The sequence below is a fragment of the Pongo abelii genome, chromosome 14 (assembly GCF_028885655.2).
Source record: "Pongo abelii isolate AG06213 chromosome 14, NHGRI_mPonAbe1-v2.0_pri, whole genome shotgun sequence".
Classification (NCBI taxonomy): Eukaryota; Metazoa; Chordata; class Mammalia; order Primates; family Hominidae; genus Pongo; species Pongo abelii.
In genome coordinates, this window is record NC_071999.2 from 51,071,641 (window position 1) to 51,087,537 (window position 15,897).

General features: G+C 37.9%; 1 protein-coding gene and 1 long non-coding RNA gene across 5 annotated transcripts in view; one reads left to right on the top strand and one right to left on the bottom strand.

Moving 5' to 3' along the window:
* The window catches only part of CPB2 (carboxypeptidase B2), a 52,994-nt gene extending 51,440 nt beyond the window's left edge, over positions 1 to 1,554 (bottom strand). The window contains exon 1 of the mRNA XM_002824247.4: positions 1,458 to 1,554. Coding sequence (XP_002824293.2) covers positions 1,458 to 1,531 — 74 coding nt within the window. The 5' untranslated portion in view covers positions 1,532 to 1,554. The remainder of the gene's footprint in view (positions 1 to 1,457) is intronic.
* LOC134759890 (uncharacterized) overlaps positions 1 to 15,897 on the top strand; it is a 106,555-nt gene that overhangs the window by 52,201 nt on the left and 38,457 nt on the right. For 2 of the 4 annotated variants that reach the window (XR_010136768.1, XR_010136767.1), the window contains exon 6: positions 9,666 to 9,989. This is a non-coding gene — a long non-coding RNA (uncharacterized LOC134759890). Of the gene's footprint in view, positions 1 to 9,665; positions 14,494 to 15,897 lie in introns of those variants that run through there. The other 2 variants (XR_010136766.1, XR_010136765.1) reach the window with 1 other exon arrangement.

The following is a 15,897-nucleotide window of genomic DNA, read 5'->3' on the forward strand; positions in this document are numbered from 1 at the left end:
CTAAAGTGGGTTTGAATCCAAGCTCTACCCTTACTGTTTGATCTTGGGCCAATTATTTATTCTTCCTGAGGCTCAGTTTCCTCCTTTGTAAAATGTCAGTAAAGATTCCTAGCATGTAGGATTTTATGCATTTAAAGAGATAACATTTCTAAGTGACTAGTTCAGTGCCTGGCACAAACACAGGCACTAAATAAGCAGAGGTTTCCTCCCTTTCCCCTAACTGTCAATGGTACTGCCACTGTGTACAGTAGCCAAGTTGGATATGTTGATACCAATTTTTCTCTTCTCCCCCTTTCCCTTAACTGAAGCCAATCATCAACTTATGGAATATTAGAACTAGCAAGAACCTTAGAAATCCTGACCATATGATTCACCAATAAAATACAGAGAAAGACATAAGTCACTGATCATTGCAGCAGTCTTGACCCCCACGTCAATTAAATAACAAAAATAATATCATTTGATGATAGAATTTGTTGCTCAACATTAGACAATCATATTGAACAAAAGAAGATCAATCAGCTATAATCAGTTCAGTGATCATGTACAAACACAGCTTCAGGCTCACAAGTCAAGATCTATTTTCCAAACCGTTGTCCTATGGTTATTTATGACTGTGAACATTTTTTTGGTGGTAGAATGTTCCCTGTCCCTGGTATATTCCTTTGCCCTACGTCTCTTCTTTCTTTGTCATTTACTAACATGAGGAGAGGGATCTGTCTTAAAGATAATTGGAGGAGAAAGTGATCACAGAACCAAAACAAAGGGGAAAAAATAAGATAACTCCAAAGGAAACAATATCAATGTTTTAAAGCCTAAAAATTGACTACTTAATAAATTACATTACATGTACCCTGGAACTATTCACTCCATGCATTGCATGTGCTATAGCATGAGTTCATTTGTGTTCTTCTAGATAGTTTATCCTAAGGGAATCTACTAAGCAAAATAAGAATCAGGTAATAGTTCTTTATCACACAACTCTTCTTCCTTTCGTATTCCATGCTAAATAATCATGCATGATCCAAACCTCCTATTTAACACTTCACCCTCTTCTTCCTCCTATGTTCCACATACAAGGGGAAAATAAATGATCCATAGTTAACTTTTTTTATGTGAAGACAGGAAGAATATGAATCATACATCAAGTTAGAGTATAAATAGTTACGTTTATAAAAGATTTAATTTCTTGAATCTCCATAGTCACTGGATATGCATATCATCCAAGGTTCTCCCAATAACAAAACCAGAGCCAGGAAAGAAAAAAGACCCTGTCTTTAGTGATAGCCCGTTGTGCTAAAGTCTACTTATTTGTCAGGGCAACTTGGAAAGTTCTGAAAGACCTGGCCTTCAAAGTTTACCATTTTGCCCACCAGCTCAGTGCACTGACTTGACACGACATGAGGCAAATAAGTGAGGAGAGTGGCCCAACACAGTCTAAGATTCTATTGGGTTACCTCTGAAACGCGAAGACATGCTGCTCATAGAAGAGAACAATGGGTACAACGACTGCGAGGCTGCAAAGCTTCATCCCAACAGCAATTTTCTGTACAAAAAATTTCTCTGAAGAGAAAAACCCAGATCATTGATTGCATAACAGCCTTCTTTACACACTGGTTAAAATATAACGGCATGTTCCCTCTTGTTCCTGTGGGTCAATCAACTTAGCTTCCATTTCTACTCCCAAAAAGAGAAATACTATTGGCTTAGTTAGGCTGTTGCTTGATAATTAAACACTCAAAAAGAGTATGTTGAGAGTTGCTCTTAATTTAGACTATCTAGAAAATGTGTAACTCCTTGGGGAAGATAGGGCCAAGAATAAAAGGATAGTAATACAGTAGGATCTTGTCTGGTTTGTTGCAGAACAATAGCTATAGAATATTGACTAATGGATATATAGCCCATGTTGAGGGAGATCTACCATGAAGTAGTATAAATGTCTTCCCTTGCCTCTGACTTTTTCAACATTTTAAATTTATGAAGACATAAAAAGTGAGTTCCTCAAATCTGGCTAATCCAATCCAATGTTGAAGTGCAGTTTGTAAGGATGATTACAGGAACTCTGTTCAAAAAGATGTTTCCTTGACCATATGGAATGATGGGCCCACCCCCGATAGGAATACTATTTCATGGAAGCTGGTTCAAGCAGTACAGACATCAGGTCACTTTGAATCTCATTTATTTAAAGGTCACCATGATAGCCATCAATTAAATCCAGGCCCATCCCCTATCATCTTGAAAGTAGCATCGAATAACATTTTGTCTAGTATGAGGCCATATCCTACCCTCTGTAAGTGGGTGGAGCCCTCTTCCCCTACATTCCCATTGGTTAATGCACTTGAATGTTCTTGAAGTCAGAATTGGCAAATTTGCAAAATAAATCGGCCTGCCCACAATTAACTTCTGAGAAGAAAATGATTTTTTTTCTTTTTCTTTTTTTTTTTTTTTTTTGAGACAGAGTCTCACTCTGTAGCCCAAGCTGGAGTGCAGAGGTGCAATCTTGGCTCACTGCAACCTTCACCTCTGGGGCTCAAGCGATTCTCCTGCCTCAGCCTCCCAAGTAGCTGGGACTAGAGATGTGCCCCACCACACCCGGTTAATTTTTTTTGTATTTTTAGTAGAGACAGGGTTACACCATGTTGCCCTGGATGGTCTCAAACTCCTGAGCTCAGGAGATCCACCCGCCTCTGCCTTCCAAAGTGCTGGGATTACAGGTGTGAGCCACCATGCCTGGCCAGAAGAAAATGATTGAGATTTCAAACTTTTCCTTTTGAGATTCAAAGCTATTGAATGATATTTAATGAATTAAGGTGACCTCCATGTAACCACTTGTTGTATAAGAAAGAAGAAGAAATAAGAAAATACGTGTGTGTCCGCTCATTTGTGGAGATAGAAACACAAGAAGGATAGACTAGAAATCAATGAGACTGGTTATCCACAGGAGGTGAGTGGAAACACAGTGGAAAAGACAGGATAGAAGAGACGGGGAGGGATGCTTCTTTGGGTGAAGTTTTTTGAATAGTTCTGAACTTTAGAACTACTCTGAATTTTAGAACCATGTTGTTTTCCCATATGTACTTAAAACAAGCAAACAAATAAATTTTAAAAAAGAATACAAACAAAAACAAATGAACCTGAGTTTCAAATGAATAACATAATCACACTGAAGGAGAGAGAGAAAAACTAACGTTATCTTTTTAACGTAAAAGTTAACTTTAAAATAAACAGTCAAAATAGTTAAAATATGCTAATAAATTCTATGAATTTTTATGCTACTTATTTTGTATCTGTGTTTCTTCTTTATTTTATGTCCTGTTTCCTCTCTGGGGAAACAGAAACAGGATACAAAAGAAGCAGAGTGCACAAAAAATAATAAATTTTAAATTACATTTCTTATTGCTGAAGCAATCTTTTAAAAGTTCCTACAGCAAAAGTCTACAGGTGATAAAATCTTTTATGCTCTGTATCTTTAACAATAACTTTCTTTTGCCTTCACTTTCAAGTACTAGTTTAGCTGAATGTAATATTCGAGTGTGACGGATGCGTCATTGTTGTTTGACATTTCCTGTTGCGTGGTAGGAATCTGCTGCCCAGGTAATTGTTGTTCCCTTGCAGTTTAGCTGTCCTTTCTCCTTGGTGACTTTTAAGGGATTATCTTTATCCTTGGTGCTTCTCAGATCCATTACTCTGGTCTAGATGTGGATTTAGTTTTTATTATCTTGCTCAGTACACAGGATGTACTTTTGATCCGAGGATTTAGACATTTCTTCAGTCTTGGAAAATCATTTTATTATTTCTTCAGCTATTGTATCTCTGCTAGTGCCCTGTAGGGGCTCCTGTTGGAGCTTCTTGATCTATCTTTCATGTCTTGTAACTGTCCTTTCATGTTTTAAAAACTCATCATCTTTGTCTCTGTATGCTGTATTCTGGATGAGTTTCTCAGCACTATCTTCAAATCCACTAATTCATTCTTTGAGTCTAATTTAGACTACATAGTTGAGGTGTTTTAAATAATTACCTCGATGACTATATAAATCATTTACAGCTGGTTCTTTTGCATTTTACCGATTTTGTTTTTATACCAGTATTTTAAAATATCATTTAAGATTTTTTTCAATTTTTTAGTGGATATGATTCCTTTAGATCTCTCATTGAGAATCCTCAGAATACTTATTTTAAAGTCGGTGTTGCACTGCTTTATGAGGTTAATTATGTTTGGGTGAATTCATGTTCTGAGTATTGATTTTGTTAGCTGCCTTTATTGGTATTTGAATTCTTCTGTGATTTGGAACTCTGGTCTGCAGGCTCATTTTAAGTAGGAAGTCTTCCTTCAAGTAGGAAGTCTTTCACTTCTTTCTCTCTTCACCTATGCTCTCTGCTTGGCACATGCCTCCAGGAAGTCCTTGCGCTTCCAGTCCACAGCCCTGTCTTACACTGGTTTTTGGAGTGGATTTCAAAGATGCAGTCACCAAACAGCAATGACTTGACTTAATTATTGGCTTAGTTACTCCTGGTGTAGTTACTTCTCTGTCTCATACTAACTAGCAGCTACTTATAAACTGGTCCTAGGTAAAAGTGAGCAGCATTTTTTTCCTTTGTATTAAGGTACATGCAGTGAAATGCACAGATCATAAGTGTACAGTTAGATTTTAAATATATATATATATATAGTGAAGTGTTTGTTCAGATCATTTCCCTGGTTGTTAATTGGATAGTTTGTCTTATTACTGATTTGTAGGAGTTATTCACATTTTCTAGACATCAGTCCTTTGTCAGATATATGTATTGTAAATATATCTTCCTTTGAGAAGTGCCTGTCAAATTCTTTTGAACATTTTGGAAAATTTAGTTGTTTGTCATTTTATTATTAACTTGCGAGAGTTATTTATATATTCAGGATACAACTCCTTTGTCAGACATATACATTGTCAATATTTTCTGACACTTTGCGGCTCCCCCATTTTTTATTGATGTCTTTTGCAGAGCAAAAGTTTTTAATTTTGCTGAGTTCAATGTATTAATTTTTCTTTAGTGGTTAGTGCCTTCTGGGTCTTGTCTAAGGAGTTTTGTCTAACTCAAGATCATGGAGATATTCTTGAAGCTTTATAGTTTTGACTTTTAGGTTTATGATCCATCTCAAATTAATTTTTGTGTATGTTGTGAGGGAGGGATTGATGTTCTTTAAGTTTCCATATAAATATTCAATTGTTTTAGCATCATTTCCTGAAAACACTCTTCTTTCTCCCATGGGATTGCTTTGCCATCTTTGGAAAAAATCCATTGGCTCTGTACGTATAAGTCTACATCCATAAGTTTGCAGTAATTTTTTTCCTCACAACAATAATAACTAGAGTGTGTCTGTTTTATTTCTTATCTCTTTTTTCTCCTTATGTTTCAATCTGGATATTTTCTATTGATCTGGCTTCAAGTTCACTTATTCTTTTCCCAGCAGTTCCAGTTTGCTGATAAGCCCATTGAAAGAAGTCTTTATTTCTGATATATTTTTCATTTCTGACACTTCTATTTGAATTTTTTTTTAGAGTTTACTTTTCACTGCTGCATTTCCCATTTGTTCATACATGTATGAACAAAGATTGTCTTTGAGCAATCTCTGCATCTGGTTCTTTTGACCATTTTCTCTTTTGAAGATGGGTCACTTTTTATCCTTTTTCATATACTCGTAATTTTTTATTGAATCACAGATGTTATGTATAAAAGGATAGGATAGACTAAAGTAACTAGCAGATAAGCCCAGAATAGGTCCCATATCTTCTTCTCTCATGCCACCAGTGTGAAGGATTTAGCCAATCTAGGCTGCAGTTGAGCTGGGTCTAGGCTTTGCTGTTATTTTTGTTAAATTTTATTTGTTATATTATTATAGCAAGATCAGATTATTTCCTCTAGCCAGCATTGAGATCTGAGTGCCTAGAGGGTTTGTCTTAGTTCTCCTGCCCTGCCTGCACCCATCGTCAGTCCCAGTGCTCCTGCGCCATAGGAGGGGTCTCAGCTCTCCCGCTCTCCTCTTCCCCACCAGTAGCCACAGGCAGCTACTGCCTCCTATTCAGCGTAAGGCTGGGTTCATTATGGGTTTTCTCTCTGTTTTCCTGCCCTGACCTCAAATGTCGGCAGGCTCTGAGCTTCAAAGAGGGTCAGCAGGCTCTGAGCTTCAAAGAGATCATCTCTCTCCGATCTCTTGACTCTTCCCCAGTACAGATGACCACTGTCTTGTTCTCAGTCTGGGGCTCAGAGTCCTTTGAGATTTGTGATGGTTAATTGTATGCATTAATTTGACTGGGCCATGGGGTGCCCAGATATTGGTTAAGCATTATTTCTGAATGTGTCTGTGAGAGTGTTTCTAGATGATATTAGCATTTGAATCAGTTGATTATAAAACAGGCCCAAAGAAGGTAGACTTCATGTAATCCACTGAAAGCCTGAATAGGAAAATGGGCTGAGTAAGAAAGATTTCTTTCTCTCTGCCTGGCTGACTTTGAGCTGGGATATCAATCTTATGCCTTCAGACTTATACTAAAACTGGAACTTAGACCATCTGCTTTTCTGGGTCTCCAGCTTGTCACCTGCTGTTTTGGGGCATTCTCAGCTTCATAACCATGTAGCCAACTACTAATAATAAATCTCTTTATATACACGTATATACACACACACACAAACACATATATATTTATACATACATATATCTCCTATTGGTTCTCTTTCTCTGGATAACCTAGACTAATAAAGAATTGCTTCCAATTTTCCTGCTCTGCTCTCAGACTTTGGCAGACCAGCATGCCTGTGCCTCAGAGAGGACCTTTTCTGCTCTCCTGTCCCTCCCTCAATTTTGGTTCATTAGTTTCCTTTGCAGCATCAGCTCTCTGATGAGCTGCAAAAATTATGATTTTGGAGGTTGTCCAGCTTGTTCTTACTAAGGTAGGAACAACATTTGTCTGTACCTTTCTGTATCCTAATGGAAGCAAAAGTCTGGCACAACTTTTATTGCTTTTTTTTTTGTTTTTTGAGACGGAGTTTCGCTCTTGTTGCGCAGGCTGGAGTACAATGGCGCAATCTCGGCTCACCACAACCTCCGCCTCCTGGGTTCAAGTGATTCTCCTGCCTCAGCCTCCCGAATAGCTGGGATTACAAGCATGTGCCACCATGCCTGCCTAATTTTGTATTTTTAGTAGAGACGGGATTTCTCCACGTTGGTCAGGCTGGTATCGAACTCCCAACCTCAGGTAAGTAATCCCAAATTGCTGGGATTACAGGCATGAGCCACTGCACCCAGCCTATTGCTCTTTGATTCCACAAGCTGGGAAGAATGTACTTGGTCCCTGGCCCTGAGCAATCAGCTTACCCGTAGCACCCTAGTATGTCTCCATGACGTACAGTGTCCACCACTGCCTGTCTCATGCCATCAACACCTGCCACCACTCTGCATTTACATTCCATTTCTTGTATCTGAGATTGTCTCTCATTTGCTGTCTTTGGGGTTTTGTCCTTTTATATCTTTTCCTCCAATTTTGTGTGATTGGGGAGAGGTGCGGAAAGTCTCATTAAACCATAATCTCTTTGAGTTGTCTTGACGTGGAAATCTCCCTCCCTGCATTTGTCTATGGATCTCTTCATTAGAGTAAATAGGATATTTATTTTCTTCTCTATTTTTATTTATATTCCTGTAGTTTGTTTTTCTCTGTGTCCATCTTCAATTGCTTTTACTTTCTAGTGCTTTACTTTGTATTTCTCTCTCTTTTCCTAGTTTATTTCTACCTTCACCTTTTTATATTAATCTTAATATAAAATAATATTAAATCTTAATATTTAACACATTAAATTAATCTTTTATGTTAAGATATAATATAAAATCAATTTGTTCAATTATACTTTGAAGGAAATGAAATCATTTTGGTGGTGAGTAGAAGAGGTGGGGCTAGCATTTGAGCTCCTTCTCCAAAATGTCCCTCCAGAGAATGAGACAAAGAGATTGCATTGCTGTAAATCTGACAAGATTTCCAATCCACTTCCCAAGTCATTCACCTGTCTAAGTGACCTTCATTACTCGCCTTCATTTTGGGTCTGAGTTTTTCTCTCTCCTTGCTTTCACTATCCTCTATCTGTCTCTCCTCTCTCTTGCTCTTCTCATTCTAGTGGTTGTTTCTTGGCCCCAAACCTCACCTCTGGTGCTTCACTTTCCAAAGAGAAAGACTAGACACAATACATAAGACAAGAATATGTACAAGGAAAAAAATATGAACCGTGCCAGTAAAAGTCAAACTCTCAAATAACTTTTTACTCCACTCTATGCTTTGTATGACTTATACACCTAAAATAAAATGATCCACAGAAGTTAAAAATAGAAGATATGTAGAAGGAGATATCAATGAAACAGAAACAAACACTGGGGTAAAGAAATAAAAAGAAATGAGCTATCAAGCCACAGAAAGACCTGGAGGAAACTTAAATACGCGTGGCTAAGTGAAAGAAGCCCATCTGAAAAGGCTACATATAATATGATTTTAATTATATGACATTCTCAAAAAGGGATTCAGGTGGGAGGGAGGGAGGAATCAGTAGGTGGAGCACAGAAGATTTTTAAAGCAGTGAAACTACACTGTATGACGTAGTAATAATGAACACATGTTATTATACATTTGTCAAAAACCGAAGAATGTATAACACAAGAGTGAACCCTGGCCATGCATGGTGGTGTGTGCCTGTAGTCCCAGATACTTGGGAGACTGAGATGGGAGGATCTCTGGAGTCCGGGAATTGGAGACCAGCCTGGGCAATATAGGGAGGCCCCATCTCAAAAAGAAACAAAAAAAACCAGTGAACCCTAGTCAAACTATGGACTTTGGTTAATCATAATGTATCAATATTGGTTTAGCAAGAATTATAAATGTATCGCACTAATACAAGATGTGAATAATAGGAGAAACTGTGTGTGTGTTGGGGGGTGGATGAGTGTAGGAGAGTGAGGGGACATGTGGGAATTCTATCTTCCAATCAATTTTTCTGTAAATCTAAAGCTGCTGTAGAAAAAGTAGTCTATTAATGAAACAACACAAACAAAAACATGGCACTATTAAAATCAGACAAAGCAAAATTAAGCTATGCAATTCAAAAAGTGTGACAAAGATCAATTGGAATTGACAACAGATTTAATTAATACACAACAGTCATTAAACTTTATGAGTTGAAAAATACCTCAACACCGTAAGACAGAGTGAAAAAAAAGAAAAAGAAATACCATTATAATATAAAGCAAAACATGATAGAAATATCAAGAAGAAATAAATAAAAACACAGGAGAAGACTGTAGCACACTCCCATTTGTCTAGGATGGCTTAGATAGACAAAATGAGACATTGAGAATATATAGCCCATGTCTCAATGGGAAACAGATGCCTCTTTCTGCATAAAAATTTGACCTTCACTTATCTTCCTTACTCTGTTCCTCTAATAACTTGATAAAGGTAAAATGTCAACTATGTCTCTAGGCAACACTACTTTTGGTAGAAATAACTCCTGTTGGATAAATTGCATCTGGACTCAGGATAACCATAAATGATTGGGACAATCATTTGGGACCTCATATCTGATTGGGACATCATAGCTTTCAGTTCCCCTGAGTGTGCTGACTCCTGTAACTCCATATGCCTCCACAGGGACCCTGAAAGCTGCGTCTATGAAGTTATTACAAGATATTGGCTACTGTGGTGCATGGAACTTCTAGGCCAGGATGATTCTTACACCTGCCTGATGTGGATCTTGTTGCTTCACACCTGAAACATCATTTGGGAAGCCTGGGAAGCGGTGTGGCTGCTGCATGGCTGCTCCAAGAACTACTCCTGTGGGAGAGGAGCTCCCAACAGTGTCTTGCCATCAAGCTTTGATTTCTACCTTACATACCTCTGAATAAACTGTTGCCAATGAGGCTGATGGAAGTCTTGTGAGTTTGAATGCCAGGTTGAACCTAAGAGGATTCCCTGGTGAGCATTGCAAGATGGTATAATCAATGTTATTAATTTGTGGGGAGTTTAAGAAAAGTATTGTTTATATTGGTGTGGGAAGGGTATAAAGAAATTACAAGGTATGGTGCAGTGTCCCAAGAATAGTAACATGGGGCGCTGAAAAGATAGGGAAAGGAAAAGAATGAGTGACCAGAACCTGGTGATGGAGCCACAGGGGAGGGCTGCCTGGCTGGAGCTGTGACTTACCATTGAAGGACTCAGGCAGTTCTTTTTTTTCTTCAGACAGGGGCTTGCTCCTTCATGTAGGCTGTCGTGCAGTGGTGTGATCATGACTGACTGCATCCTCAGCACACAGCAGCATACCGGGCTAATTTTTGTATTTTTATAGACAGGTTCTCACCAGGTTGCCCAGTCTGATCTCAAAATCCTGGGCTCAAGCAATCTTCCTGCCATGGCCTCCCAAAGTGCTGGGATTATAGGCATAAGCCACTGCACCCAGCCCTCAGGCAGTTTTTATTAATTCTGCAGGAAGGGAGCTGGGAGAATAAAAATCCTGACCTCATTTTCTTTCTTTCCTTTGTTCTCTTGCTTGAGCTTCCCATGGATGAACTCAAAGAATTCAGAAATTGAATGATACAAATAACAAAGTTAAATTAATAGACATGTATTGAACTTAGTTTTTAGAGTATGTATAATTTTCCCAATTTTCTGTGAAATTATTGCAAAATTTGACCGCAAACTATAAGGCTACAGTTTAAAAATATAATAAATTCCTAACTGTAAAAATTTTCTAGGTTAAATTCTTTGATCACAAAGCAGGCAAGAAATGATTGGTGGAACAAACTAAAATACTAGCTCCATGAATGAAAAGACCTACATGGATATGAGAGTAAATAAGAAGGAGTTAGCAGCGATGGGACTTTGTGATTGACTGGATATAGACAATGAGGAATATAGCGAAGGAAAAATGATTTCCTGATTTCTGGCATGGGCAGCTGAGTAGATGGTTATGCTACAAACTAAGAAAGGAGAGAAGGATAGGAAGAGACGGGCCTGGAAGAGTATGGAGTTTGAGATGAGAAGAGAAAATGGAAACTCTAAGGAGCACAGAAAATTAAGGCCCAAGTGAAGAAAGATGAGCTTGCAAGGAAGACTGGGTGATGACAAGTGGTGTAGGAGAGAATCCGGGTACTCTGTTTTGCTGAAATGAGAAAGACGGACATACAGATGCATATAAAGTCATATAGAGGCAGATATATTTATACTTGAGGAAGTCTGGACATTGAGTAAGTTAGTGCTGATAACTTCTAGTTTCTTAGTTAAGAAAGAGATAAGGTTATCTATACGGAGTAAGGAGGAACCTGGTGGTGCCATTGCTACTACGGTGTAATACGTCACTACTATTACTATTAATCATGGTGTAATACCTAAAACGTAGTGGCTTGAAATAACAATAATTATCTTTTATCTCTCACAGTTTCTCTGGGTCAGAAATTTGAGGATAAGGTGGTCAATGATTCTGGCTCAAGGTCTCCCATATTGTTGTGATCAGTGGCTGGAGCCAGAACAGCAGAGGGCTAAGAGAATCTAGGGATTGGTCAGATGTCGCTTTCATTTTATCTGGCTTTGAGACCTCTCCATGTGAGCTAATTTAGGCTTCCTCATAGCGTGGTAACCTCCAGGTATGTGAACTGTGTAGGGGTTGACGCTTCCAAGAACAAGTATTCTAGCAGGCAAGGTTCATCTTTTATGCTCTAGACATGGAAATTACATAGCGTCACTTTCCCTAAAATAAGAAAGGATATAGCATGTTTGGACACTATGAACCAGTATCACCTAATTGACATTAACAGACCATCCTATCCAGCAATGGCAGAATACATACTTTTTCAAGTGTAGATGGAACATTCACCAAGGCAGATCATATTCTGGGCCATGTACAAAAAAAACTGAGAAATTTAAAAGGATTAAAATTACAGAAAGCATGCTCTCTGACCACAGTGGAATTAAGCTAGAAATAGAAAACAAAAAATTATATAGAAAATCCCCAAATATTTGGAAATTTTTTATTTTTTATTTTTTAAAATTGTATTTTTTAACCAATGAAAAATAATTGTATTATTTGTGGAGTACATAGTGTTGTTTCAATACATATAATGTATAGTGATCAGATCATGGTAATTAGCATATCCGTCATTCCAGACATTTGTCATTTTTTGTGTAGGGAACCTTCAATATTATCTTCTAGCTATTTAAAACTACATAATATATCATGGTTAATTACAGTTTTTCTATCGTGGTATAGAAATTAGATAATAGACTCTTTTAAAGTCCATGGGACACAATGAAAAATAATTAGAAAAATTAGAACATACTTTGAACTGATTGAAAATTAAAACACAACATATCAAAATTTGTGAGATGCAGCTAAAGCAGTGCCTACTGAAAAATGTATGGGATTAGATACCTAAAAAGTAGATGTTAAACCAATGTCCTAAGCTTCTGCCTCAAGAAACTTAAGAAAAAAAGCAAGCAAAGTAAATCCAGAACAAGTAAGGGAACAATAAAGATAAGATTAGAAATCAATATCGTAGAAAAAAGGGAATTATAGATACAACCAATGAAACAAAAAAACTGGTTATTTGAAAACAGCAATAATATTGATACAGGCCTCTGATCAGACTCATCAAGAACAAAAGAAATAATATACACACTACCAACATCAGGAATGAATTTGTAGGAACATTCCTACAAATCCTACAGACACTAAAATACAATAAGAAAATATTATAAACAATTTATGCTTATAAATTTGATTACCTGGGTGAAAAGTACAAATTCTTTGAATGATTCAAACTGTCAAAGGTCACTCAAGATGAAATAGATAACCTGAATAGCCCTGTATCTATTAGAGTAATTGAATTCATAGTTTAAGATCTCCTTTCAAATAAATTCCAGACTAGATGGCTTCTCTGGTGAATTTTAGCAGACATTTAAGAAAGAAATAATGTGGTTCTCCTTGAAGAGGTCCTTCACGTCCCTTGTAAGTTGGATTCCTAGGTATTTTATTCTCTTTGAAGCAATTGTGAATGGGAGTTCACTCATGATTTGGCTCTCTGTTTGTCTGTTATTGGTGTATAAGAATGCTTGTGATTTTTGTACATTGATTTTGTATCCTGAGACTTTGCTGAAGTTGCTTATCAGCTTAAGGAGATTTTGGGCTGAGACAATGGGATTTTCTAGATACACAATCATGTTGTCTGCAAACAGGTACAATTTGACTTCCTCTTTTCCTAATTGAATACCCTTTATTTCCTTCTGCCTAATTGCCCTGGCCAGAACTTCCAACACTATGTTGAATAGGAGTGGTGAGAGGGGGCATCCCTGTCTTGTGCCAGTTTTCAAAGGGAATGCTTCCAGTTTTTGCCCATTCAGTATGATATTGGCTGTGGGTTTGTCATAGATAGCTCTTATTATTTTGAGAAACGTCCCATCAATATCTAATTTATTGAGAGTTTTTAGCATGAAGGGTTGTTGAATTTTGTCAAAGGCTTTTTCTGCATCTATTGAGATAATCATGTGGTTTTTGTCTTTGGTTCTGTTTATCTGCTGGATTACATTTATTGATTTGCGTATATTGAACCAGCCTTGCAAACCACTGCTCAATGAAATAAAAGAGCATACAAACAAATGGAAGAACATTCCATGCTCATGGGTAGGAAGAATCAATATCGTGAAAATGGCCATACTGCCCAAGGTAATTTATAGATTCAATGCCATCCCCATCAAGCTACCAATGACTTTCTTCACAGAATTGGAAAAACTACTTTAAAGTTCATATGGAACCAAAAAAGAGCCCACATCGCCAAGTCAATCCTAAGCCAAAAGAACAAAGCTGGAGGCATCACGCTACCTGACCTCAAACTATACTACAAGGCTACAGTAACCAAAACAGCATGGTACTGGTACCAAAACAGAGATATAGATCAATGGAACAGAACAGAGCCCTCAGAAATAACGCCACATATCTACAATTATCTGGTCTTTGACAAACCTGGGAAAAACAAGCAATGGGGAAAGGATTCCCTATTTAATAAATGGTGCTGGGAAAACTGGCTAGCCATATGTAGCAAGCTGAAACTGGATCCCTTCCTTACACCTTATACAAAAATTAATTCAAGATGGATTAAAGACTTAAACGTTAGACCTAAAACCATAAAAACCCTAGAAGAAAACCTAGGCATTACCATTCAGAACATAGGCATGGGCAAGGACTTCATGTCTAAAACACCAAAAGCAATGGCAACAAAAGCCAAAATTGACAAATGGGATCTAATTAAACTAAACAGCTTCTGCACAGCAAAAGAAATTACCATCAGAGTGAACAGGCAACCTACAAAATGGGAGAAAATTTTCGCAACCTACTCATCTGACAAAGGGCTAATATCCAGAATCTACAATGAACTCCAACAAATTTACAAGAAAAAAACAAACAACCCCATCAAAAAGTGGGCGAAGGACATGAACAGACACTTCTCAAAAGAAGACATTTATGCAGCCAAAAAACACATGAAAAAATGCTCACCATCACTGGCCATCAGAGAAATGCAAATCAAAACCACAATGAGATACCATCTCACACCAGTTAGAATGGCAATCATTAAAAAGTCAGGAAACAACAGGTGCTGGAGAGGATGTGGAGAAATAGGAACACTTTTACACTGTTGGTGGGACTGTAAACTAGTTCAACCCTTGTGGAAGTCAGTGTGGTGATTCCTCAGGGATCTAGAACTAGAAATTCCATTCGACCCAGCCATCCCATTACTGGGTATATACCCAAAGGACTATAAATCATGCTGCTATAAAGACACATGCACACGTATGTTTATCGTGGCACTATTCACAATAGCAAAGACTTGGAACCAACCCAAATGTCCAACAATGATAGACTGGATTAAGAAAATGTGGCACATATAGACCATGGAATACTATGCAGCCATAAAAAATGATGAGTTCATGTCCTTTGTAGGGACATGGATGAAACTGGAAATCATCATTCTCGGTAAACTATCACAAGGACAAAAAACCAAACACTGCATATTCTCACTCATAGATGGGAACTGAACAATGAGAACACATGCACACAGGAAGGGGAACATCACACTCTGGGGACTGTTGTGGGGTGGGGGGAGGGGGGAGGGATAGCATTAGGAGATATACCTAATGCTAAATGACGAGTTAATGGGTGCAGCACACCAGCATGGCACATATATACATATGTAACTAACCTGCACATTGTGCACATGTACCCTAAAACTTAAAGTATAATAGTAATAATAATAATAATAATAATAATAATAATAAAATAAAGAAGTAGGAAGGTAAAAGTAGTAAAAGCATATTTGTTATTTAAAGATTGCCATCCTAAGAAAAAAAAAAAAAGAAAGAAAGAAAGAAACAATGTGGCTGGGCCCGGTGGCTCACATCTGCAATCCCAGCATTTTGGGAGGCCGAGGCGGATGGATCGCCTGAGGTCAGGAGTTCGAGACCAGCCTGGCCAACATGATGAAACCCTATCTCTACTAAAAACACAAAAATTAGCCGGGCGTGGTGGCGGGCTCCTGTAATCCCAGCTACTCAGGAAGCTGAGGCAGGAGAATTGCTTGAACCCAGGAGGTGGAGGTTGCAGTAAGCTAAGATCATGCCACTGTTCTCCAGCCTGAGAGACAGAATAAGACTCTGTCAAAAGAGAGAGAGAGAGAGAAAGGAAGGAAGGAAGGAAGGGAGGAAGGAAGGAAGGGAGGAAGGAAGGAAGGAAGGAAGGAAGGAAGGAAGGAAGGAAATTCCACACAAAATCTTCTCAAAAAATGAAAGAAGAGGAAATATTTCTCAACTCATTTCATGAAGTCTACATTACCCTGGCATG